The following is a 21,815-nucleotide window of genomic DNA, read 5'->3' as shown; positions in this document are numbered from 1 at the left end:
CTCACTGCCTCTGATACTGGAGGTAGCATAGAAGTATCAGGACTAGTAGCCATTGATAGCCTTCTCCTCCAGGAATTCGTCCAGCCCCCTTTTAAAGCCATCCAAATTGGTGACCATCACTACACCCTGTGGTAGTGAATTCCATAGTTTAACTATGCACTGTGTGAAGAAGTCCTTCCTTTTATCTGTCCTGAATCTCCCAGACGTCCTTCCTTTTATCTGTCCTGAAATTTACTTCTGTACCTGGCACCACCCCATAACCTATGCCAGAAGTGCGGAACCTTAACCCTTTCTTGGGGCACAGTCTTGCCCTCCAGAGTTCCCCAGAGAGCCACACCCCATCCCCTGGCCCCACCCTCTTCCCCCCGACTGTCAGTCATTTGGTGGTTTCCTGGCTCTTTTATGCAGCTCCCCCTGCCCCATTCTAAAAGGTTGACATGCCTCTCCTAAGGCTTAGTTACGGGAAGTAAGAGCTTTAAGCTAAAATATACAGGTATTTTTGGTGCTTTGGGACTGCCCCTTTTTGCCTTTGGACACCCCCCCCCACCCCACCCACATACATTGGAACATGGCTCCTGAGAGAAATGAAATTCGACCCTCGGACTGAAAAAGTTTCAGCAGCCCCGGTCCATGCCTTTAAAGCTCTCTGGCTCCTTGTCTCACTCTATCTTTTGGCCCCTGTTTCTCCACTCAGTTACCCCGAGCCCTCCCCAAGGCTGTCTTACTCTCTGTCTCCTTTCCTAGGGGCTTTTGAGCAGAGGCTGGGCAGCTGTCTGTCAGGGATGCTGCAGTTGTAAATTTCCTGCACTGAGCAGGGGGGTGGACTAAGTGACCTCCAAGATCCCTTCAAACATTAACATTCGATGCTTTGTCCCATGCAGATGTTCAGCCTGCACCCATACGGACTAAAAGTGGGGGAGTGAAGCCACAGATGCGAGCTCAGCCTTCAACATTCCCAGGGCACAGGGGAGCTTCTAAAGACCTTTGTGTGCTTGGCACTAGGGCAGGGGTGTTGAACCTAGTTCAGCCCAAAGACCAAATTCTCAGGGCTGTCCCAAAACATTTTGCTACCTGAGGCAAAGAATAAGACGGCTCCCCCTCCTGTGCCATGTACCAAAGCCGACTGGACTGTTTCTCCAACACTGACAAAGGAACAGCATCCTGTACTGTACCAGAAGGCAGCAGGCTAGCTTAAAGGGCACAGGGCAGGCTGCTTGGTGCTCAGCTCTCTCCTCGAACACCTTGCTGCCCCCTCCGACCATCTGCTGCCAGAGGCGACCACCTCACTCTGCCTAACGGTAGGGCCGGCCCTGCAAATTGCATTTTAGAGAAGAACTTGGGGGCTGCATTCCAGTGGTGGGCAAAGCCAAAGGCACAATGGGCAGGGCTGAAAATACCAGGATATTTTGGCTTAAAGCCCCTAAGTAACTAAACCTTAAGAGAGGCATTTCAACCTTTTAGCATGGGTAAAAATCTTCACAAAAGCCAAGAAACCACCAAACTATTAGCCGTCAGAGGGAAGGGGCTGTAGTTGTAGTCCCATAAAACCTGTGGGGCCACAGGCCCCCTCGTCCTGGATGTCAAGAAATGTGCCTTGTCCTGATTTCACCTTTTGCGAACGATTTGCATCTGGCAAGCAGGACCCCACCTTTTGTAAATATTTATTTATTCCAAAGGAGGCTCTCAGATTCCGTTGCCAATGTATCATGCAGATGTTTGCTTGGAATCAGGATGAAGGAGAGCCAGATACTCAAGAGAGGCATGCAGAGTGCTAAGTGAGGTGTGTGATCAATTGCCCAAGGTGTATTAACGTGTTCTGCCACTGAGGAATCGCTGCTGTCTTCCAACAGGAGACCAGGCCCCGGATGTCTGAATTCTCTGTGAGAGCCACCATAATTTCTCGCTATGCATTCACCACAGTCTCTTGTACTTTGGTGAACAGCGGCTCAGAGGCCAGGGAAGGCGTCTTTGAGATGCAGATACCTGTCACAGCCTTCGTCTCCAATTTTACCATGTAAGTGAGAGGTTGGGCTGCACTGGAAGAGAGGAAGTTGAGTTCCGGGTTTCTCTTTTGTCAGTATTCTTTTCTCCTTTCCTCAAGGGCTTAGCAGGCCAGGTTATAACATGTCCAGGTAGTGGAATTCTAGGGGCTCCAGGCTAAAAGGCAGGGTGGCTATTTATGAATTGAAAAGGAAGAGGAACCAAAAAAAGGAGGACATCTACATGCATGACATCCACATTTGCTAATTTATATGTATAGAAGCAAATTTAGAAATAATAATTATTACTGTGGCATAGTGGTTAGCATGTTGGACTTGGGAGACCCAGGTTCTAGTCCCCACTCAGCCATGAAGCTCACTGGGTGACTTTGGGCCAGTTAGTGATTCTCAGCCCAACCCACCTCACAGGGTTGTCATGAAGATAAAATGGAAAGGAGGAAGACCATGTAAATGTTCCTTGTTCGGCCCCTTGGCAACGGAGCTACAGGGTGCCGCAGGGCACCATCTTGTCCCCAATGTTGTTCAACATCTGTATGAAGCCACTGGGAGTGGTCATTAGGGGATTTGGAACTAAATGCCATCAGTATGCTGATGACACGCAGCGTTATCTCCCTGTGGCATCTAAATCGGGAGAGGCTGTGCAAGTCCTAGATCAGTGCCTAGACTCAGTAATGGGCTGGATGAGGGCCAAGAAACTGAAGCTGAATCCTGGCAAGATGGAAGCCCTGTGGGCGAGCGGTACCCGGGTCTGGGAGATAGGCTCATTGCCTGTTCTGGGTGGGGTTGCGCTCCATCTGAAAGATCAGGTCCGTAGTTTGGGGCTACTCCTAGATCCACCACTGTCACTGGAGGCCCAAGTGGCCGTGGCAGGTCGAAGTGCCTTTACCAGCTTCGGCTGGTTTGCCAGCTACAGCCTCTCCTGGACAGGGATAGCCTGGCCATGGTGGTACAGGCATTAGTAACCTCAAGACTGGATTACTGCAATGGGCTCTATGTGGGGCTCCCCTTCAGGCTGGTCTGGAAGCTGGAGCTAGTGCAGAATGCAGCAGCCCGGCTGTTGTCGGGAGCTGCCCCTTTTCAGCATGGAACTCCTTTGCTGAGGGAACTGCACTGGCTGCCTATTCACTACCGGGCCAGGTTTCAGGTATTAGTACTAGTGTGCAATGCCCTAAACAACTCGGGTCCAGGATACCTGAGAGAGCACCTCCTTCTTTACCAACCTGCCTGGTCACTGAGGTAATCAGAGGACATGTCCCTAGTGCTTCCACAAGGACACAAGGCCCAGCTGGAGTCCACCAGGAAAAGAGCCTTCAGCGTGGTGGCCCCCTTCCTGTGGAACACTCTGCCTTTGGAGGTCAGGCAGACCCAAGACAAGAGACTGTGTTCCATGGATGGGAAAGCAGTTTGTGGGGAAATTTTGATCACAAAAATGACCTCTGATGAAAGGATTAAGCACTCCTTCTCCCAGAGTCACTGCATTTCAGGAGGGAGGGAGGGAGGGAGGGAGGTGGAAGACTCATCACAGATGTCCAGCATCACATAAAGTTTGGTCTTCCTTTTCATGATTTCTGCAGCAACCTTCCACACAGGTATCCATTGGATCTCAGGCTTTTAATGCTCATCTTCTCTCTTGCATGACTCCAGGGTGATTGGCGATAGGATCTACCATGGGGAAGTTATTGGGAGAGACCGGAAGCATGGTGACGCAGAGAGAAAGAACAGATATTCAAGACCCACGGATGAAGGGTTGGTAGTACATCACCCTGCAGTGTTTTTCTAACCTACCAAAGAGTCCTTTTTGCAGTTCTTGGGAGCAGAGTATTCTATGCAGAAAACCTGTGCGGTATGGATGAACATCAATGGTGATTGATGCACATATCAACACCACCCCTTGTCTTGTATCCATGGAACACTTTCAGTTGAGGCCTAATTTATATGGCCCCATGGCAGCTCCTGTCCTCTGTGAAATCTGAGGACCTCCTGCTGGTACTGGAGGGGGTAGATGGCCTATTTTGGTCCATCTTGACCAGTAGGAGAGGCTCTCTAGAGCTTTGGGTATAGAAAAGTCTTCCCTAGTGGGAAATGCCAGGGAATGAACCCATGGCCTTCTCTGTATAAAGCAGGGGTGTTGAATCTTTTTCAGCCCCAGGGCTGAATTCCATTTTGGAGAAGCTGTCAGGGGCCGCATTCCAGTGGTGAACAGGGCTGAAAACAAAATGGACAGGGTCAAAATACCAGCATATTGTAACTTAAAGCTCTTAGTGGCAGTATCTAAGCAGTGGGAGAGGCATTTCAGCATTTTAGAATGGGGAAAAATGTTACAAAGGCTGGGAAACCACCAAATGATTAGTGGTTGGAGGAAAAGCGGTGGGGCCAGGGGTCTGGGGACCTCTGCAGGGCCAAATTTGGCCCTGAACCTGAGGTTCTGCACCCCCAGTGTAAATCACGTGCTCTGTTACAGACCTGTGGTCCCAAAAAGATGGGCTCAGCAGCTGATCCCAGAGCATTTCCTTTTTTAAAAAAAATCTATTTTTATTTTATTTTTATAAATGAGATAAACACTACCAACAACATAATCAGAAACTTCATTTTCCAACATTACAGTATTCTGAGGAAAAGAAAAAAGGGAGGATAGCAAAAGAAGGAAGAGAAAAAAAGAAAGGGAAAAAAAGTTGTTATTAAACTTCAATAAGAACAAACCAAATATCCAAATATAAATCCAATTGCAGATTATACCTATACAGCATTCTTCCAAACATTGCAAGTATTATTAAATCTTCCATCTGCTACACCACAAACGGTTAACCTTATCTTTCAATATCATAACCTCAATCTTATAGCAAAGGAATGGGAGCAAACAATCCATTTCCATTGGCTATAATACCATTCAGTTAACGCATATTAATAAACATTAAAGGTTTAGCCAACAAGAAATACTACTAATAATAATCCCATAATGATGATGATAATGATGATAGGTGGGAGTTTAATCCCAGAGCATTTCCAGGAGGAAGCTTGCTAGGATTAGGTTTAAGAGAAGTCAATCTGAGAGACAAAAGAACATTTCCAGAATCCATATCACCTTTATTATTCCAACTCAAAAGCCACAAAAGACTGCAAGCTTTCAAGTTCTCCAGAGCTCTTCCTCAAGTAGGTTGACAAACAAAGCAAAAAGTGAGCCTGGGGGGAGGAAAAAAGTGGCTGAGGTTCAAGCCATGGAGTCTGCATTTGGCTACAGTCTTAAGATGGAAGGTGGGAGGGGACTGCAGACAGTCAATTTAGACTCCATCACAGGGATGGCCAATAAGCAGCCTGCCGCTGCAACCTGCTGTCCTCCACAGCCCCCCCCCCATTATATTTTAAAAATAGTAAAAATTCTTTAAAACCAAAATGGCACCCAGAACAGCCATTTTCAAGACTTTTTGACTCAAAGGGTCAAAAATAGCTTGAAAACAACCTAATTTTGACCCTTTTGTCACTCCATATTCATTCTGGGTGCCATTTATTTACTTATTATTTTTTCAGCACCATGGGAGGGGGTCACGGGGGCAAAAATGGCTTCCCAGATCTCCCAAATTTGCCCACCCGTGTTCTACCAGGTACAGGTATGGTTTCAGATGATCATCCAGGACAGAGGGAAGATCAGACCCAGTCCAGGAACATCAGTCTGTTGGCAGGAGGCAGACAGGGAATAGAAATTCTGGACAAGGAAGGACAGGCAGAAGTACAAGGAGAAGCAGATTCCAGATGACAGGAGCACATCTACAACAGACATTTAAAGCTCTTTGAAACAAGTTTAATGGTCATGGATTCCCCGCGAAGAATTCTAGGAATGGTCATTTGTGGGAAGTCTGTCACAGAGAGAACTTAGCCCCATTATCGGAATGCAGTTCTTGGAAGAAGCCATGAGCAGTTATACAGGTTTAAATGTAGGGTCTAGACAGGTTCTCACTCCAGTTGCTCTGAGACAGAACTCTTGGACTGGCTTGCCTCCAGCCTCTTGCTGTTCTTCTACCCTGCCCCCCACCCCCCTCCCCTCCCCAGTGGCTTTTGGGGACTATGTCACCATGGCAACCAAAATAGAGCCCAGCTGATCCACACTGGCGGTACAGCAGATGAAGGTAAATATGCCATGAAAAGATGTGTGAATAGAACCTGAGTGTTCCTTTGACCACCTTTTTGTATTCTCCTGGCAGGGAAAATGGAGTCGAGATCTTCAGAGCCTCTGGGACGATTCCCCGGAAAGCAGAGGCTGTCTTCCTGCTGCACTACGAGGAGCTTCTTCAGCGGCGATTGGGGAAGTATCAGTACACTGTCAGTGTCCGGCCCCAGCAGCTGGTGGGGAAGTTACGTGTGGAGGTGAACATCCTGGAAAACTCAGGGATCAACTCTCTGGAAGTGCCTCCGCTCCAAAACAGCAAGAGCAGAGGCAACGGGAATAGCGAGGGTGAGTGGAACCCAGTGTGAGCCTATTCCATGAGTAGTGGGGCACCTGGGGGGGGTATTTTATTCCTCAAGATACCCCCTGCCTCCTGGTCACAATGAGAAAACATAGGAAGTTGTCCTATGCCAAGTTGGACCATTGATCGGTCAAGCCCCGAATTGCCTCCTCCAGTCACTCCCAACCTGGCGCACTCACTCTAGATGTGTTGGACCACAACTCCCATAATCCCCAGCCACTGTGGCTGTGTATCTAGAGGGCACCAGGTCTGGGGTGGGGGTGGTCTACTCTGACTGACAGTGGTTCTCCAGAGTCTCATGCAGGCGGGCGGGGGGGGCGGTTCCCCATCATTTGCTATCCATTGACTGAGCATTTAATTGGAGATGGCAATAACAGAACCCGGGACCTTCTGCACGCAAAGCAGATGTTCTGCCACTGAGCTTACATTGGCCCCACATCCTTCGCTCTCACTGGGGCAGTAAACCTGTGTCTGGGCTGTACTGCTTCAGACTTCAGGAAAGAGCTCAACTTATACGCTCCCTGTTTAAGAAATAACAATCCCTGCACCCAGAAAGGTAGTATGTCTGGAGAAAAAGATAGCTTTGCTTATTTTTCTCCTTTGCTCTCTGTTTTCTTGGATTTTCCCCCTGATCTTATCTGATGCCATTTTCAATGCTTTTATCTTGCATTTTTATTCTAAATTTGTGTGTTTTTTATTTGTTGTTTCATTGTGTTAACCTCTCCAGAGAACGTTTTGTTATGCAAATCAATCAATCAATCAATCAATATCAGTAAAAAAGGCTATCTTGGGCTAGAATTCTCTCTAACTACTAGTTTTCTGTGTGCAGGGAAGGTTTTGCATGGAGGAGCCTTCAGTCATGTAAAACTCTATCTGCAATGTGAGTTGTTAATCTGAGGTTTAGCACCTCAGTGAGGACTAGACCATTGTTTGTGACTAGTACAGGGCATACCATGGCCTTCCAACCATGGTATGTTTAGCCTGGGGAAGAGAACATTAAGAGAAGACTTGATAGCTGTCTTGGAGTATCTGAAGGGCTGTTATGCAGAAGATGGAACAGACTTGTTCTCTGTCCCTCCAGAGGGCAGGACTAGAACCAGTGGGTGGAAATTGAAGGGAAGCAGATTTTGGCTAAATATTAGGAGACTCTTAAAAATGGCAAGAGATGATTGCCAGTGGAATAGACTACCTCGGGAGGTGGTGGTCTCTCCTTCCCTGGAGGTATTTAAGCAGAGGCTGGATGACTATCAGGGATGCATCCTGCATTGCTGACCTTGTATTGAGCATGGGGTTGGACTAGATGACCTCCAGGATCCCTTCTAATTCTATAATTCAGTGATTCTATGCGGACCAGAGTTATTGGTTATGTCCTTGGAATAAGCTTATTATAGGCATATCCTAAAGCTTACAGGAGGCTTTCCGTGGGAGCGAAAGCAAAAATCCACACACATTAAAAATTAGGAAGTAAGGAATAATTTATTATGGTCAATTGACCAGCAAAATAGATTTACAACATTATACAAAAACCATAGAAAATAACCATTATTAAACCGAGGAAGAGCACATAGCACAAGTTATACATAATAAAACCTCAAATTAAGGCCTGGCGTATTTTAATTGCTACTGCACAGAATTTGGCAACATTAAGAGTGATATGCGCTTTTACATCAGAAAGAAGTAAATAAATATTAAAAGTGTCTGGATGTCCTGGCGATTTAACTAAAAATGGTTCAATAAAACTTTTATATGCATCCCGATAAAAAGAACAATATAGGAGAACATGAGACACTGTTTCGATCTCCACTGAAAATTAGGAAGAATTGCAGGATCTGAAACGTTTATTTTCAAACTTTTTGCTTTTGAAATCAGATTTAAACAAAACCCACCCTTTTTAATCAATATTGTGGTTATATTTCAACTTTGATCCCCCTCCCCAAACTCCCCTCCCCTTTTATCCAACATCCACAGTCAGGATTACTGGTGGGGGAAAAATTCCTTTAGGGGTGAGAGCATGCATTTGAGTTAGGTAAACAAATTTAAGTTAGGGGACATTTGCCAGACTGCATCCCCCCCACTGATTTCTGCTCCATTTGATGAGGTTTAGAACTCATCACCATGGCCCAGGATGAATATGGAGTGGTTAGAGCAGGGGTGGGGGAATGGTGGCCTTCCAGTTGTTGCTGGACTACAACTCCCATGCTCCATAGCCATTGATTGATGGGAGTTGTAGACCTCACCCCTGGGCTGGAGTGTTGGATTGATACACAGGTTCCAGACCTACCTCACCGGTTGGACTTTGGTCAGTCATTCCCTTTCAGCCAAGCCTACCTCACAGCGTTGTTGTTATGACATTCTAATGTGTGTGTGTGAGGGGGCAGGATCTATGGCCCCCCGAGCTCCTGAGCGGTAGGATGGGATGAGGATGTAAATAAAGACATTTAATCTGTTTCGGCATCTGAGAACCATTCTCTCTGACTCCTCCTGGTCCCCTCCTGGGAACGTCTTTATTTTAAGCAAACCGTTTTTCCATCCAGCCGTGCCAAATCGCATAGGAAGTCCCATGGCTTTACACTGCTGGAAATCCCCCGTTTGCCAAAAGCAGTAGCCAGCGGGCGATGTGCAGGCATTCCAACACTCCTTTGTGTTTCCCCGTCCACGCGTGGGTTTTTTTTTCATTGTTCCTTTGCATCTTGGCACCTCCGCAAGACAGGATGAGATGCTGTCACTTTGCCTGGAAAACCCGGGCCATTAGCAACACGGTCTGGTTAAACGACCCAAGCTGGGGGAGACAGATGTGAGTCAGAGAGCAGATCCTGAGATCTCAGTGGATGTAAAAGCGGCCAGGGCTGTCGCAGTGGATTTCTCTATGCTAAGTGGGCTGAGGATCTGTTTGAAAATCTTGTCGGGGTTCTGGACAGGTACCTGTGGAACACAGGAAACTTCCTTATACAGAGTTGGACCATTGGTCCGCAATGGATGCTGGTGGTGATATCCTTCTGATGTCAGTGGGGCAGTGAATCTGCTCCAGGTTTCAGTCAGAACTACACCATGTCCCCTTGAAGAGCCAAAGTGGAAGTTCCATGGCTGATGAGTGTAAACATCTCCCTGGTTTATTTTGTAAAAATCATAGAATCATAGAATAGTAGTTGGAAGGGGCCTACAAGACCATCGAGTCCAACCCCCTGCTCAATGCAGGAATCCAACTCAAAGCATCCCTGACAGATGGCTGTCCAGCCTCGTCTTGAATGCCTCCAGTGTGGGAGAGCCCACCCACTCCCTAGGGAATGGGTTCCATTGCCGTATTCCTCTAACAGGCAGGAAGCTTTTCCTGATCAAAAGCAACAGTGGGAGTTTACAATCTTGAGTGAGACAGCAGTGTTGTGTGTGTGGGCAGGGCAGGAGCTGCTTAACCCTCTCCCCTCCCACCATTGTCCACTGAAAGTCCCATACCTCCCCCTGCCCGGCTGCTTTTCCACCCATACAAAAGCGTACCTGTATCCTTCCCCTGCAGGTAGAAGATCTGTTGCCTTCATGCCCTGCGTGTAGGTTTGCTTGAGCCTTTTGGCTAGCCACTGTTGGAAACAGGATGCTAGAGTATATGGACTCTATATACTGACTGACAGTAGATGGAAAGGTGGAAGGGAGGGGGTATGGAATGCATATCCAGGAAAAAAGGCAGGGTTGGCATTCTGGAATCCGGAACAGGAGCACTCCAGGAAAACAGGCTGGTGGCTCCGATGTCAGGGGGCGGGGAATCCACTCCGGGTTTCAGTCAGAAGCAGTCAGAACTCCAAAGAAGTTTGCACCTTGGAGAGCTCCTTTAGAGTTCTGACTGAAACCTGGAGCAGATTCACCACCCCCTGACATCAGGGCCGCCACTGCCACGCTGCCATATTTTGTTGCAGGTCCCACTTGTACTGTCGACCCTCGAACCTGCTGCCAGCTGGTTCACTGCAGCTCCATCAGAAATGTGGCTCAGGACATAAAGGGAGCACCTTTAAGGCTGAGGAAAGGAGGAGACAAGAAAAAGATACCCCCCTGATATCTGATCCTGCACGGATCTCCTTCTGTTCTTACGCTAAGCCCCATCTTGCCTGGGTTATATATATTCTGAATGCACACAATTGCACCCAGGTATCCTTCTGTTAAAGTGGGGGGCGGGGGGAGAGGAAAACAGCTAATCATGAACAAGGAGAGGAAGGGTGGATGAAGGAACAGCCAACTGAACAGGGACTGCTCCATTGTAAGAGGACTGCATACATACAAGCCCAGCTGCTTGTTTTCTCCAAGCAGGAAGTTTGTACACAAGCACATTTTAGAAAATCATTTTCTGAGCCAGGCAGGTGCTGATTTTTTTTTCTTTAAAAAACAAATATTATTCTTATTATTATTTGGGCTGCCACCACCCAAATGGTGGGCAGGAAACTGAAGTCAGGAAGTTCTGCTGTTCTGGGTGACCTCGTGTTCAGGTCAGACTTCTTTCCAGATGACATCAGTGCCCAGAACTTGCCTCTCCTTCCTCAGGGGGATGTCCTTGTCTCCTCCTTTCCTCAGCCTTAAAGGTGCTCCCTTTACGTCCTGAGCCACGTTTCTGACGGAGCTGCAATGAACCAGCTGGCAGCAGGTTCGGGGGTCGACAATCCAGGGGGGACCTGCAACAAAGCACGGCAGCGTGGCAGTGGGAGCTGGTGGCTCCGATGTCAGTGGGGTGGTGAATCTGCTCCAGTTTTCAGGCAGAACCAGTCAGAACTCTAAAGGAGCTCTCCAAGGTGGGAACTCCTTTGGAGTGCTGACTGCTTCTGACTGAAACCCAGAGCGGATTCCCCGCCCCCTGACATCGGAGCCACCAGCCTGTTTTCCTGGAGTGCTCCTGTTCCGGATTCCAGCATGCTAACCATGCCTTTTTTCCTGGGTACTGCATTCCATACCCCCGCAATCCCTCCCTCCCTCCTTTCCGTCTCCCCTCTCCCAACTAGGGATGGCGGAGAAATCTGCCACGGACTCCAATGAGGCTGAGAGTCAGTGACTGGCCCAAAGCCACCCAGTGAGTTTCATGGCCAAGCGTGGACTAGAAGCCGTATCTCCTGAGTCCCAGTCCAATACGCTCACCACTATGCCACACTGGCTCTCAGTGTGAATTGCAGTCCAACAGATCTGGAGACAACTGAGTTGGGCATGCCTGCACTGCCACACAAGTAATGAACCAGGATGTCTCCAGACCCCTTTGCATGATTCTGTTCATCACCTGGCAGCTCAGGAGTGGACAGGAGTGGCCCTCAGGATGTCTTGGCCTACAACTGCCATCATTCCACACCACTGGCTATGCTTGCTAGGGGTGATGGGAGTTGTAGGCCAAAACATCTGGAGGGCCACAAGTTGCTGAACCCTGTGACAACTCCAGTTATCAAGAGATAGTTTGAGTGTGTGGTATGATGATCGGCAATCATAGTTCAAATGCAGTACTATCAAGGGAGGCAAGCTTAAAATCATCAGATTCTGCCTGGCTGCCTTATACCAGGTCAGTATCTGATCCTTTTGAACTGGAGATACCTGGGATTGAACTTGGGATCTTCTGCCTGCAAAGCTGGTGCACGACCACTGGACTGCAGGCCTTCCCTAAACTTTTATCGAGGTAGCAATCAAGGAGGAATCAAGACTTGGTAAACTGGATGTATGAATTGACCACTGGCCACAGATCGAAGATGTTAGCAAGATCAGCATTTAAGCACAGCCCTATTCTTGGTCTCTGGCAGACCTCTGGAGGAAGTGGAAGAGGCACCATTTAAAAACTAGTCTCAAGTTTATATGAGGGAATGAAGAACCAGACAGAAAGTGGTCATACCGTATATGTATTTATCTGCAGATCACTGGGATGGGAGGATTGGTCAAACAGGCAAACATCTTTAGAAGAAGCCCACATGAATGAGGGAATTACTAAACAGGCCATCCCACTTCCCCCTGACACACCCATTTTTCTTTTCCCACTAACACTCAATGGCTCCTAGAGGGGACTGAGCATGCTCAATCCTTATTTGACTATTGGGGATGGTGCAGGATTGCCCAATCTGGTTTTTGTTTAGTGATGGGAATTATTTGGTATTGCTGCCTCCTGCTAAAAAAAAAAGCAGTTAGCAGAGAAAAAAAAACAAAAGGCAGAACAGAATGAGTGTTTACCAGTCCCACATGCACACAAGGCTAAAAAAAGGAACCGCACCCTTTTTTAGTGAAGGAAAAGTAAAAAGGTTTACTCACAATATTCTTGCATAAAAATGCAGGTGCAGCGTGGAGTTTCAAACAAAGTGTGCTGAGTCCATTTCTTTGTGTTCTACCACACTGGCAGGAGAGAGAGCAAGCACATGTGCCCCCAGCAGTAGAGGAGGTCGGGGGGCGGGGAGGAAGGGGAAGTGCAAAAGAAAACAATCACAGGAAACCCCACTGTAGGCTATAGAGCTCCTAAGGCTAGCTGTGCCCAGATTCCCATGAACTAACTGCAACACTGCCCCCTTCCTGTAACTTGCAGACAAGGTTGCAATTTCCCCAACATTTAGGTATGTGTGTTTTTGTATTTTTGCATGCCTTAGGGTTCACCCAAGGATGCTGATACCTCTTTCTTGTTTCTCAGTGGCCTTATTTTGGTTCCAGTCCTGTCGGCATGGGGCTCAGTGTTAGAGGGGGCTGAGGCTGAAAGAGAGGGGCTTGCATAAGGCCTGCTAGTCAGTTCATGGGAGAGGTATGATTCAAACTAAAATCTCCCTGGTCCATGTCAAGGGCAGGGTAGGGCAACTGCTGAGGCCCCACACCCCAGCAGGGGCCCACTGACAAGAGTTGCTCCCCCTCTCCCCCACTGCAACCTGCTTGTTCGCCTGCCTTTCACTGGTCCAGACAATGGCGGTGGTGAGAAGGAGGTGCAGGAGAGGCCCCTGCCTGCTTGCTCCCTGGCTCTCTGCCTGTCATGAAAGCAAGTGGGAGCAATGATGAGAAAGAGGGTGAGGAGCGAGAGCAGTAAGAAGGCGGGCAATGGCAGTAAGAAGGCCGACTCACCATGGGAAGGGGACCATCAAAGTTGTCCTGCCCAAGGGCCCTCAAAAACCTGGAGCAGCCACTGCCTGTCCATCGTTCAGTCTACTAGCCACTATGGTAGGATGGAGAATGCAGCTGTCATCGGCCTTCACCTTTTGCATATTACACAGAAGGGGAAGTCTGGAGGCTGCTGAAAGAGGTTATGATAGGACACATCAAATGCGACTCTTGTGGGTTTACAAGGCCTGACCGAAGTAAATGTTGTGTTTCCCCACCAGATGATGCTTCTCCACCCCCTTCAACTGTGGTTGGACAGACAAGGACTTTGGCCAAAGTGACCTTCAGCCCTAATGTGGTCCAGCAATCCAAGATCGCAAGGAATGGCATTCTAGGAGATTTTATCATCAGATATGATGTCAACAGGGAGTTGAGTGTTGGGGATGTCCAGGTATGGTGTGGCTTGCCTGCCCTTTGTCCCATTATTAACTGCAGACCATGAAATAAATTCCACCCAACCACTCATGCCAATGACCACTTAATGGATCTGGCAATGGAGAGCCGACTGTGAAACCGCTCACCTGAGGAGCATTCCTGTGGGTAAGGCCATGTGGAATTGTGCAGTGGCTTTTCTATGCTCCAAAGTGGAGTGGCCAAAGTGTGGTTCAGGGGCCACACGTTGTGACCAAGGACTTCCTCCTGGGCCATTCCAGTAATGGCACAAGACGGAGATCTGCTCTTGTCTTCTCAAAAGCTAGATCCTGTGTGTGACAGCAGCTGTGCACAGTTGCGTGAACCAGTCCCAAGAAGCTGCTGTTTAAAAATGTGTCTGACCAGGGTGTGGTCGCCCAAGTGCATAATCTAAAGGTGCATGATGTGGCTACTTTGCTGAAGCTAAGCAGGTCTGGCTCTGGTCACAGCCTGGATGGGAGGCCTGTTGGAAACCCACATGTATGCTTCCTTGAGTTCCACATTGGAGGAAAGGCAAGATGTAAATGGATGTGGGGAAATAGTAAGCCTTGGCCAGAGCTTAAGGACGTAAGAGCTGTGCCATCTAGTCCAGCAGCACAACAGCACCCTTCTGCTCATGTTCTCCAGAAACAGGCATACTGAGAGATGTGCTGCCTCTGATACTGGATTTAGTATGTAACCAGTTAGTATATAGCCATCAGAACTAGTAGCCATTGATAGCCTTCTCCTTCATGAAACTGTCGCATCCCCTTTTAAAGCCATCCAAATTGGAGGCCATCACTACGTTTTGTGGTAGTGAATTCCATAGTTAAATTAGGGGCTGTGTGTAGAGGTATTTCCTTCTATCTGTCCTGAATCTCCCACTAATCAAATCAGCTTCATGGGGTGACCCCAGATTCTAGCATTATGAGAGACAGAGAAACCCTTCTCCTTGTCCAGTTTCTCCACATTTTGCATAATTTTATACAACTTTATCATATCCCATTTTTCTTGCTTTTCCCCCCTAAACTAAATGTCCCAGACATTAACCTGGTTCACATGTAACGAGAAGCCACCATGGGTGAATTTCCCCCCACAGCTTCTTGTTGCTCTGGGGGGGGGGCACCATTTTGAATATTAGGGGTACAGCTGGGGCACACTGTAGCTTCTCGATACATGTGAATCTGGAGAGGGTGGGTTGTTGGGCTGGTTGACAAGCCACCCGCAACCCTAAAACAGCTCGTGGGTTCTGTATCCTTTCCTTGTAGGGGAGTTGTTCCAGCCCCTTGAGTATTTGGGTTTCTGCACCCTGCACTTTTTCCAGCTCTACAGTACTTTTTTTGAGCTGCGATGAGCTGCACCTGGTCACGCCCACCCAGACAGAATCCCCATTTGGCACCCCTCAGTCTCCAAATTCAGGACATGCTGAAGTCCTGGCAGTTGGATAGACGCAGCCTTTAGCTCATGATTTGCTTTCCTTTTCTTTCCTTCTCATCCCACCAGGTTTTGAATGGCTACTTTGTGCACTATTTTGCTCCCAAAGATCTCCCTCCGCTCCCAAAGAATGTTGTGTTTGTTCTTGATAGCAGTGCCTCCATGGTGGGAATGAAGCTGAAGCAGGTGAGCGGCCAGTTTCAGGTACCCAATGATGCACAATGCCAGGTGGATGGTTGGGAGTTGGGGAGAGGCCTTTCCTCATGTCTGGGGGCAGTCTGGTTGCAGGTTTGGGGGGGCCCTTGGGCAAGACACCCCCAATGGGCCCCCTCTTTCAGGGAGTCGACCTTCTTAGCACCATTCTCACCAGCTGCTACTGCTCCTCATCCTCTTTCTCACCATTGCTCCCACTTGCTTGCTTGAGAGGCAGAGAGCCAGGGAAGAAGCAGGCTGTAGCATCTCCTGCTCCTCCTTCTCACCACCACTGTTGTCTGGACCAGAGTGAGAGGCAGGTGAACAAGCAGATTGGAATGGTGGAGAGGAGGAGCAAGTCCAGGGGGGTCTTGTCAGTGGGACCCTGCTGGCGTGTGGGCCCTTGGCAGGTGCCCAACCATGCCTACCCTTGACTCCAGCCCTGTCTGGGGGTGAGGGAAGCCCAGACAGAAAGGATGTGGCTGGCCTTGTGTCTTACATGGAATGGTGACACTTTGGGCTAATTTGGGAGCTTCCTCTACTTCCCCGGGCCCCCAAAACCCACTCTGAAGGCCAATCCCCTTGAGCAAAAGCTTTGCCTCCAAAGAGTCCAGTTTGCTGCATGGGGCAAGGGCAATAGAGAGTTAGCAACATAACGCTGGGAACAGAGGATTAAGACTCTCTTCCTGCCAGGAGCTGGTGTGAACAGGCCAGCTCAGGTCAGTCACGGATTAACCTTTGCAAGGGTTTTTGCTTTCTTCCTGATGAGGCTGGGATTACGAAGCATTAGCATTTTTGGCTCACACGGCACAGCCTTGAGTTAACCCTTAAAAAAACCGACGCCAGAATCCCTGCCCTGGTTTTTGTTCTCCTTTCATTTCAGTGGGGCTTAATAAACACATGTAACAGCATGCTAGACTGTGGCTGTCATCTGAATGCAGCCTTCTACAACCTGGTGCCCCCCAGGTGTGTTGGACCACAACTTCCATCATCCCCAGCCAGCTTGAGGAAGGCTGCCCTCAAGGGCATGAAGAAGGTGGACACTGCATCTTTGGAAGTGTTTGGGTTGCTGCCTGAAGTGCTGCAAAATAAGGAAAACATCTCGAGGCCTTTATTTATTTATTTATTTAAGATGACATATGACGTGCATCAGAACAAATAACAGTACTTTATTAGAATATGCTGCCCTTTAATAATAATACAAGTTGCACCTCACAGATAAAGAGGGTTCATAAATAAGGAACCATTCCTTGAAATAAGGAACACCAACTCGGGAAGACCCATCAATGAGTTCACTCCAGACACCTTTATATATATATATAAAAAAAATTCTGACAGGATCCCAGGTTTCATGCTGGAATTAGCTGTACCTATTGAATTTGACTGGTGCAAATAGGTGAGAATTTCATCTGGTTTGTTTTTTGATAAGGATGTAACAAAAATTAGCAGATTTCTTCATAAACAGCATGGAAAGAACTTGAGATATTTTTAATTAAGGGACATAGGAGAAAGAGAAATGGACAGATCTGTTCATCTCTTGTGTAGGAAGCCTGGTGAAGTCAGGGCCGAGGTCCAAATCAGGCAAGAGCGAGTTCCAGGAAAGTCAGATCAGGGTCTAAGGGGTCAGAGGCAGTTCTGTAGTTGGGGTCTGACAGGGGTTAAGACCCAAGGCAGCAACACTAGGGTGGAAGGGCCAGAAGCAAGCTGAAGCTTACATTGGGCAGTGGCCCTGATCCGAGGCAGGAAAAGGGCATGGCAGTGGCGGCGAAGGTCCTGAAGAAGACCAGCTCCGACTGAGGAACCAGGCCTTTATAAAGATTAGCGAACAAGGATTGGGCGGTGAGGTCAGCTGACCAAGATCAGGCAGGCTGATACGGCTACCTAGATGGCACCCTTAATCCACAGCCTTCCCCCAACCTGGGTCCCTCCAGAAGTGTTGGACTACAACTCCCACAATCCCCCCAGGCAGCATGGCCATTGTGAAGTCAAATCAATCAACCATCTAACCCAGTATTTTTATTCCGATGGGCAGCGGCTGTCTGAGATCTTAAGCAGAGGCCTGGAGGGCACCAGATTGGGGGAGGTTGGGTTAGCTTGTTAGGCTTGCAAAGGAGCCAGAGTGCTGAAGTAGATGAGGTAAGGTAACCAAGCCTGGCTGCTGGAAGCTCGACTTTGACACACGCATAGCCATGGCACATTGCAGCTTAAGCCTTGGGGATGAGGGCTCCCTGGGGATCGCTTGCCTGCTGAGGAGAGCCTTCTGTTCCCACATATGTTGTCTTTGTACATTTTGTAAATGTTACAAAGACACCATCAGCTCCGAGGCCCTCTCCTATAAAGGAAGCTAAATCCCTGTAAGAAGCTGTCCCTGCAACTGAACTCTACTTGGAAACTAGGAATGGGTAAAGACCAATGTATACCAGGGCCAACATGATGTGATGTACAGACCAAGATTGCAATTAATGTGTCTCATTTTAAAATTCTAAATATCAGCCATTCAGCGGGCATGGGGGGGGCAATCAGGATTGGGACTATGGCATGTGGGGAGGGGTTTTAGCCCTTTCCCTCTGCCATGGCCCTGATGAAAATTGTTCTCCCCGACCCCTGCAAATTCCTCTTTGGCCTGAGAGGGAAGTTTCCATGGACACCAGTGGAAGATGGGGATGGCTGTCATGGGCAAACCCAGCCCTTTTGGGGCTTGCTGGATTTCCACTTTGCCACAGGCTTTTAGAGCACGGGCAAGTGAGCCATGGGCTTTCCCCCTGAAATCTAGGGATGTCAGAGAATTCCGCCACGGATCTCGGTGAGGCCAAATGCCAGTGCATTCGGCCCCCTGAAATCCATGGTGGAACGAAGCCCCCTGCCCCCCCACCCCGCGAAAGGCGCGCGAAATGGGACACCTACCTGCTGCCGTTCACGCTGCTTTGCGAATGGTGGCCGCGGCCGCCATTTGCTTCTTCACTATAGCCGTGATAGGCTACATAAATACTTACGTAGCCTATCACGGCTAACACAGGGACGCCATTTGCATCCCTGCAGAAGCCGTGATAGGCTGCGTAAGTATTTACGTAGCCTATCACAGCAAAAAAAAGGGAACGCAAGTGGTGGCAGCTATGGCAGCCGGCATTTCCGTTCCCTTTTTTGGGGGGCCATGATAGCCTACGTAAATATTTACGCAGGCTATTACGGCAAAAGAGAGGGGCGCAAATGGTGTAGTGGCTGCCATTTGCGCCCATCTCTTTTGCCGTAATAGGCTACGTAAATATTTACGTAGCCTATCACGCCCGCCCCCCCCCCAAGAGAACGCAAATGGTGGCCGCCGTAGCCACTTCCATTTGCGTTCGCTGTTTTGTTTTGTTTTTGCCGTGATAGGCTACGTAAATATTTTTGTAGCCTATCACGGCAAAATACAGGGACGTAAATGGCGGCGGCTACAGCAGCCGCCATTTGCATCCCTGCAGGCTGCCCAGTGGCCGGATGTCCGGCTGCGGGTGGCCCTGGCCGGTGGCTCCGCAGAATTGCCGTGGAGTGGAGCCAGCCGGAGAGAATTTCGAGGGGAGGGATGGAGCGCCTCCCCCCCACCGTGAATGTCACCCTTCGAAAAGGTAAGTGACTTTCATACATCCCTACATCTGGGAGTTTTCCCGGATTTTTTTAAAAATCGCCATTTACGCAAATTGCAGGAGCAAATATCAGCTGCAATTTGCTTAATCTGCGCAAATTGAGGCCATAATATGCTTAATTTTGCACAACCTGCAGCTGCAATTTGCTCAAATTAAGCACATTACAGCTGAAATTTGTGTAAATGGCTAGTAAAACAGCAACAACAACCCAAAAATCCGCAAGCTGGCCTGACTCAATAGAGATTGAGTCAGGCCAGCTGGCGGGAAGCAAGCCGGAGTCTGGGGGGTCAAGCTGCTGAAAGCTTGGCGAACTTCACCCCCCAGACAGATTCCTCCAATATCCCTAATGAAACATTTAGTCTCCCAGTGAGCAGCACTTTGGGTGAAGGGGCAATTTTCATTGCGACTCTGGCAGGGGAAAGAGTTAACACCCCCTTCCATATACCATGGTCCTGATCTTGATTGCCTCCCCCCGAGTTCTACTTACAGATTAGACATGTTAATTGGAATCACACGATTAAGATCATGTCTAGTTTTGCCCTGGGTGATGCAGTGTATATTAGGAAAACCTATAGCGAACTATTATAACAGCAGAACACAAAGCCAATGAATGGGCTTATCTGTATGGGAAATTTCAGTATTGTCAAGAACAGCTACATGCAGCTTCTGTTTCTTTCTGGGCACCATCGATATGGGAAGCCAGAACAAAATCCTTTTTATTGGAGGTCATGGAGGAGCTGGGCTCGCTTACTTTCTGCAGGCTTCAGCAGAGGAAAAAGAGGAATAGCTGAGGGAGTTCAAGGAAAGGTAGAGGAATGCAATACAGGCTGAGAAATGCAGACTTCACATTTTAAAGTGGGCAGAGGGAATACCTCCTAACGTGCTTCTTTAGATTATGTGGTGTCGTTAAAAGCAGAGAAGTGAATATTTGACATCTGAGCATTGCCTCCCTTTGCACGGGCTCGCCAAAAATCCACAATGAAAAGAAACAGAATCCTTCAGAGCTTAGAGCACTACAGCTAAGTTCAAAACGGAGAACTGGCCACCTTCTAGGGATGTACGAAAATTACTTACCTGTTCGCGGATTATGCTGATGGTGTGGGGGGGAGGCGCTCCGTCCCTCCCCCTGGAATCCTGGACGGGGGGGAGGCGCTCCATTCCTCCCCTCCCTGGAATCCTCCTTGGCTGGCTCAGCAGCCGGCCAGGCCCAGCCAGGCCAGAGCCGTCTGCAGCCGGATTTCCAGCCGTGGAGGGCTCGGGGGGGGGGGGGACTGCGTACGCAAATGGCGGTGGCTACGGCCACTGCCATTTGTGTTCCTTATTTTTGACATCTTAATCTACGTAAATATTTACGTAGACTAAGACGGTGAAAATAAGGGGAACGCAAATAGTGTAGTGGACGTAAGTTTTTACGTAGCCTAAAACATCTTGGTTAAAAAAAAAAAAAGGCGTACGCAAATGGTGGCAGCTGTAGCCGCCGCCATTTGCGTATGCATTTTTTTTTTTTTTTACCCAGACATTTTAGGCTACGTAAAAACTTACATAGCCTATCACGTAGGTGTAAAAAAACCCAAAACTCCCCCTGCAAATGGCGGCAGTGGCAGCCAGTCGGAAGACCAGCCGCCGGAGCCACCGCCGCCCAGAAGATCCGCCCCAGGTAAGTCTCGTCCAGGGGGGATCCGCGGGGGGGGGGCAGGCCATTCCGCCACAGATTTCGGGGGGCCGAATGCACTGGCATTTGGGGGCATTTGGCCTCCCCAAGATCCGTGGTGGAATTCTCTGCCATCCCTACAACCTTCAGGTTCATGGATATCCATGTGCAAACTTGAAAAGTGAGGGCCTGAAGGAGCACTCCCATTGGCAAGATCAGCATTTGAGGTTTAGGAACATAGGAAGCTGCCCAGTGGAGGCTGGTGGCTCCGATGTCAGTGGGGCAGTGAATCCTCTCCGAGTTTCAGTTGGAACCAGTCAAAACTCTAAAGGAGCTATCCAAGGTGCGGAAGCTGGATCAGATCAAGGGTCCATCAAGTCCAACATTCTGTTCATACAGTGGCCAGAGGAAGGCTGCTTCACATAGGACTGGTGTCAAGGGTAGGCGTGGTTGGGCGCCTGCCAAGGGCCCACACCCCAGCAGGGGCCCATGACAAGAGCTCCCTGGACTTGCTCCTCCTCTTCACCATTGCAACCTGCTTGTTCTCCTGCCTCTCGCTCTGGCCCAGACAACAGTGGTGATGAGGAGGAGGAGATGCTCCTGCGTACTTGCTCACTGGTGCGCTGCCTGTCAAGCAAGCAAGTGGCAACATGGGTGAGAAAGAGGATGGGGAGCAATAGCAGCTGGTGACAATGGCAGTGAGAAGGGAGACTCACTCACCAGTGAAGATGTCTTGCCCAAAGGCCCTCCACAACCTGATGCCAGCACTGGGCCTCCACGCATTCAGCCAAAAGACATACCTCGGTTCAGACCTTCAGTTGGACACATGGACAGTGCCAGATCCAGCTTTTGGAGAGCCCTTGCTCAAGATGCCCTCAGTGGACCACCTTGCCCTGTGTGGGTCCACCCCCTCCTTGCCACTGTCACCACTGCCCATTCTCTCCCTCTGGGCCCAGCTGACACCAAGGTGGGAGAGCAAGGCAAGCCA

At 49.0% G+C, this 21,815-nt stretch overlaps 1 protein-coding gene across 1 annotated transcript in view; it reads left to right on the top strand.

The window, feature by feature from the left end:
- The window catches only part of ITIH5 (inter-alpha-trypsin inhibitor heavy chain 5), a 56,814-nt gene that overhangs the window by 9,733 nt on the left and 25,266 nt on the right, over positions 1-21,815 (top strand). The window contains exons 3-7 of the mRNA XM_084811687.1: positions 1,851-2,014; positions 3,645-3,746; positions 6,197-6,447; positions 13,759-13,928; positions 15,431-15,547. Of these exons, the coding sequence (XP_084667813.1) occupies positions 1,851-2,014; positions 3,645-3,746; positions 6,197-6,447; positions 13,759-13,928; positions 15,431-15,547 (804 nt within the window). The remainder of the gene's footprint in view (positions 1-1,850; positions 2,015-3,644; positions 3,747-6,196; positions 6,448-13,758; positions 13,929-15,430; positions 15,548-21,815) is intronic.

Source organism: Heloderma suspectum, chromosome 7 (genome assembly GCF_057233095.1).
Source record: "Heloderma suspectum isolate Gila_16-S chromosome 7, 16-S_ref, whole genome shotgun sequence".
Lineage (NCBI taxonomy): Eukaryota > Metazoa > Chordata > Lepidosauria > Squamata > Helodermatidae > Heloderma > Heloderma suspectum.
This window is presented reverse-complemented; position numbering and strand designations above follow the sequence as displayed.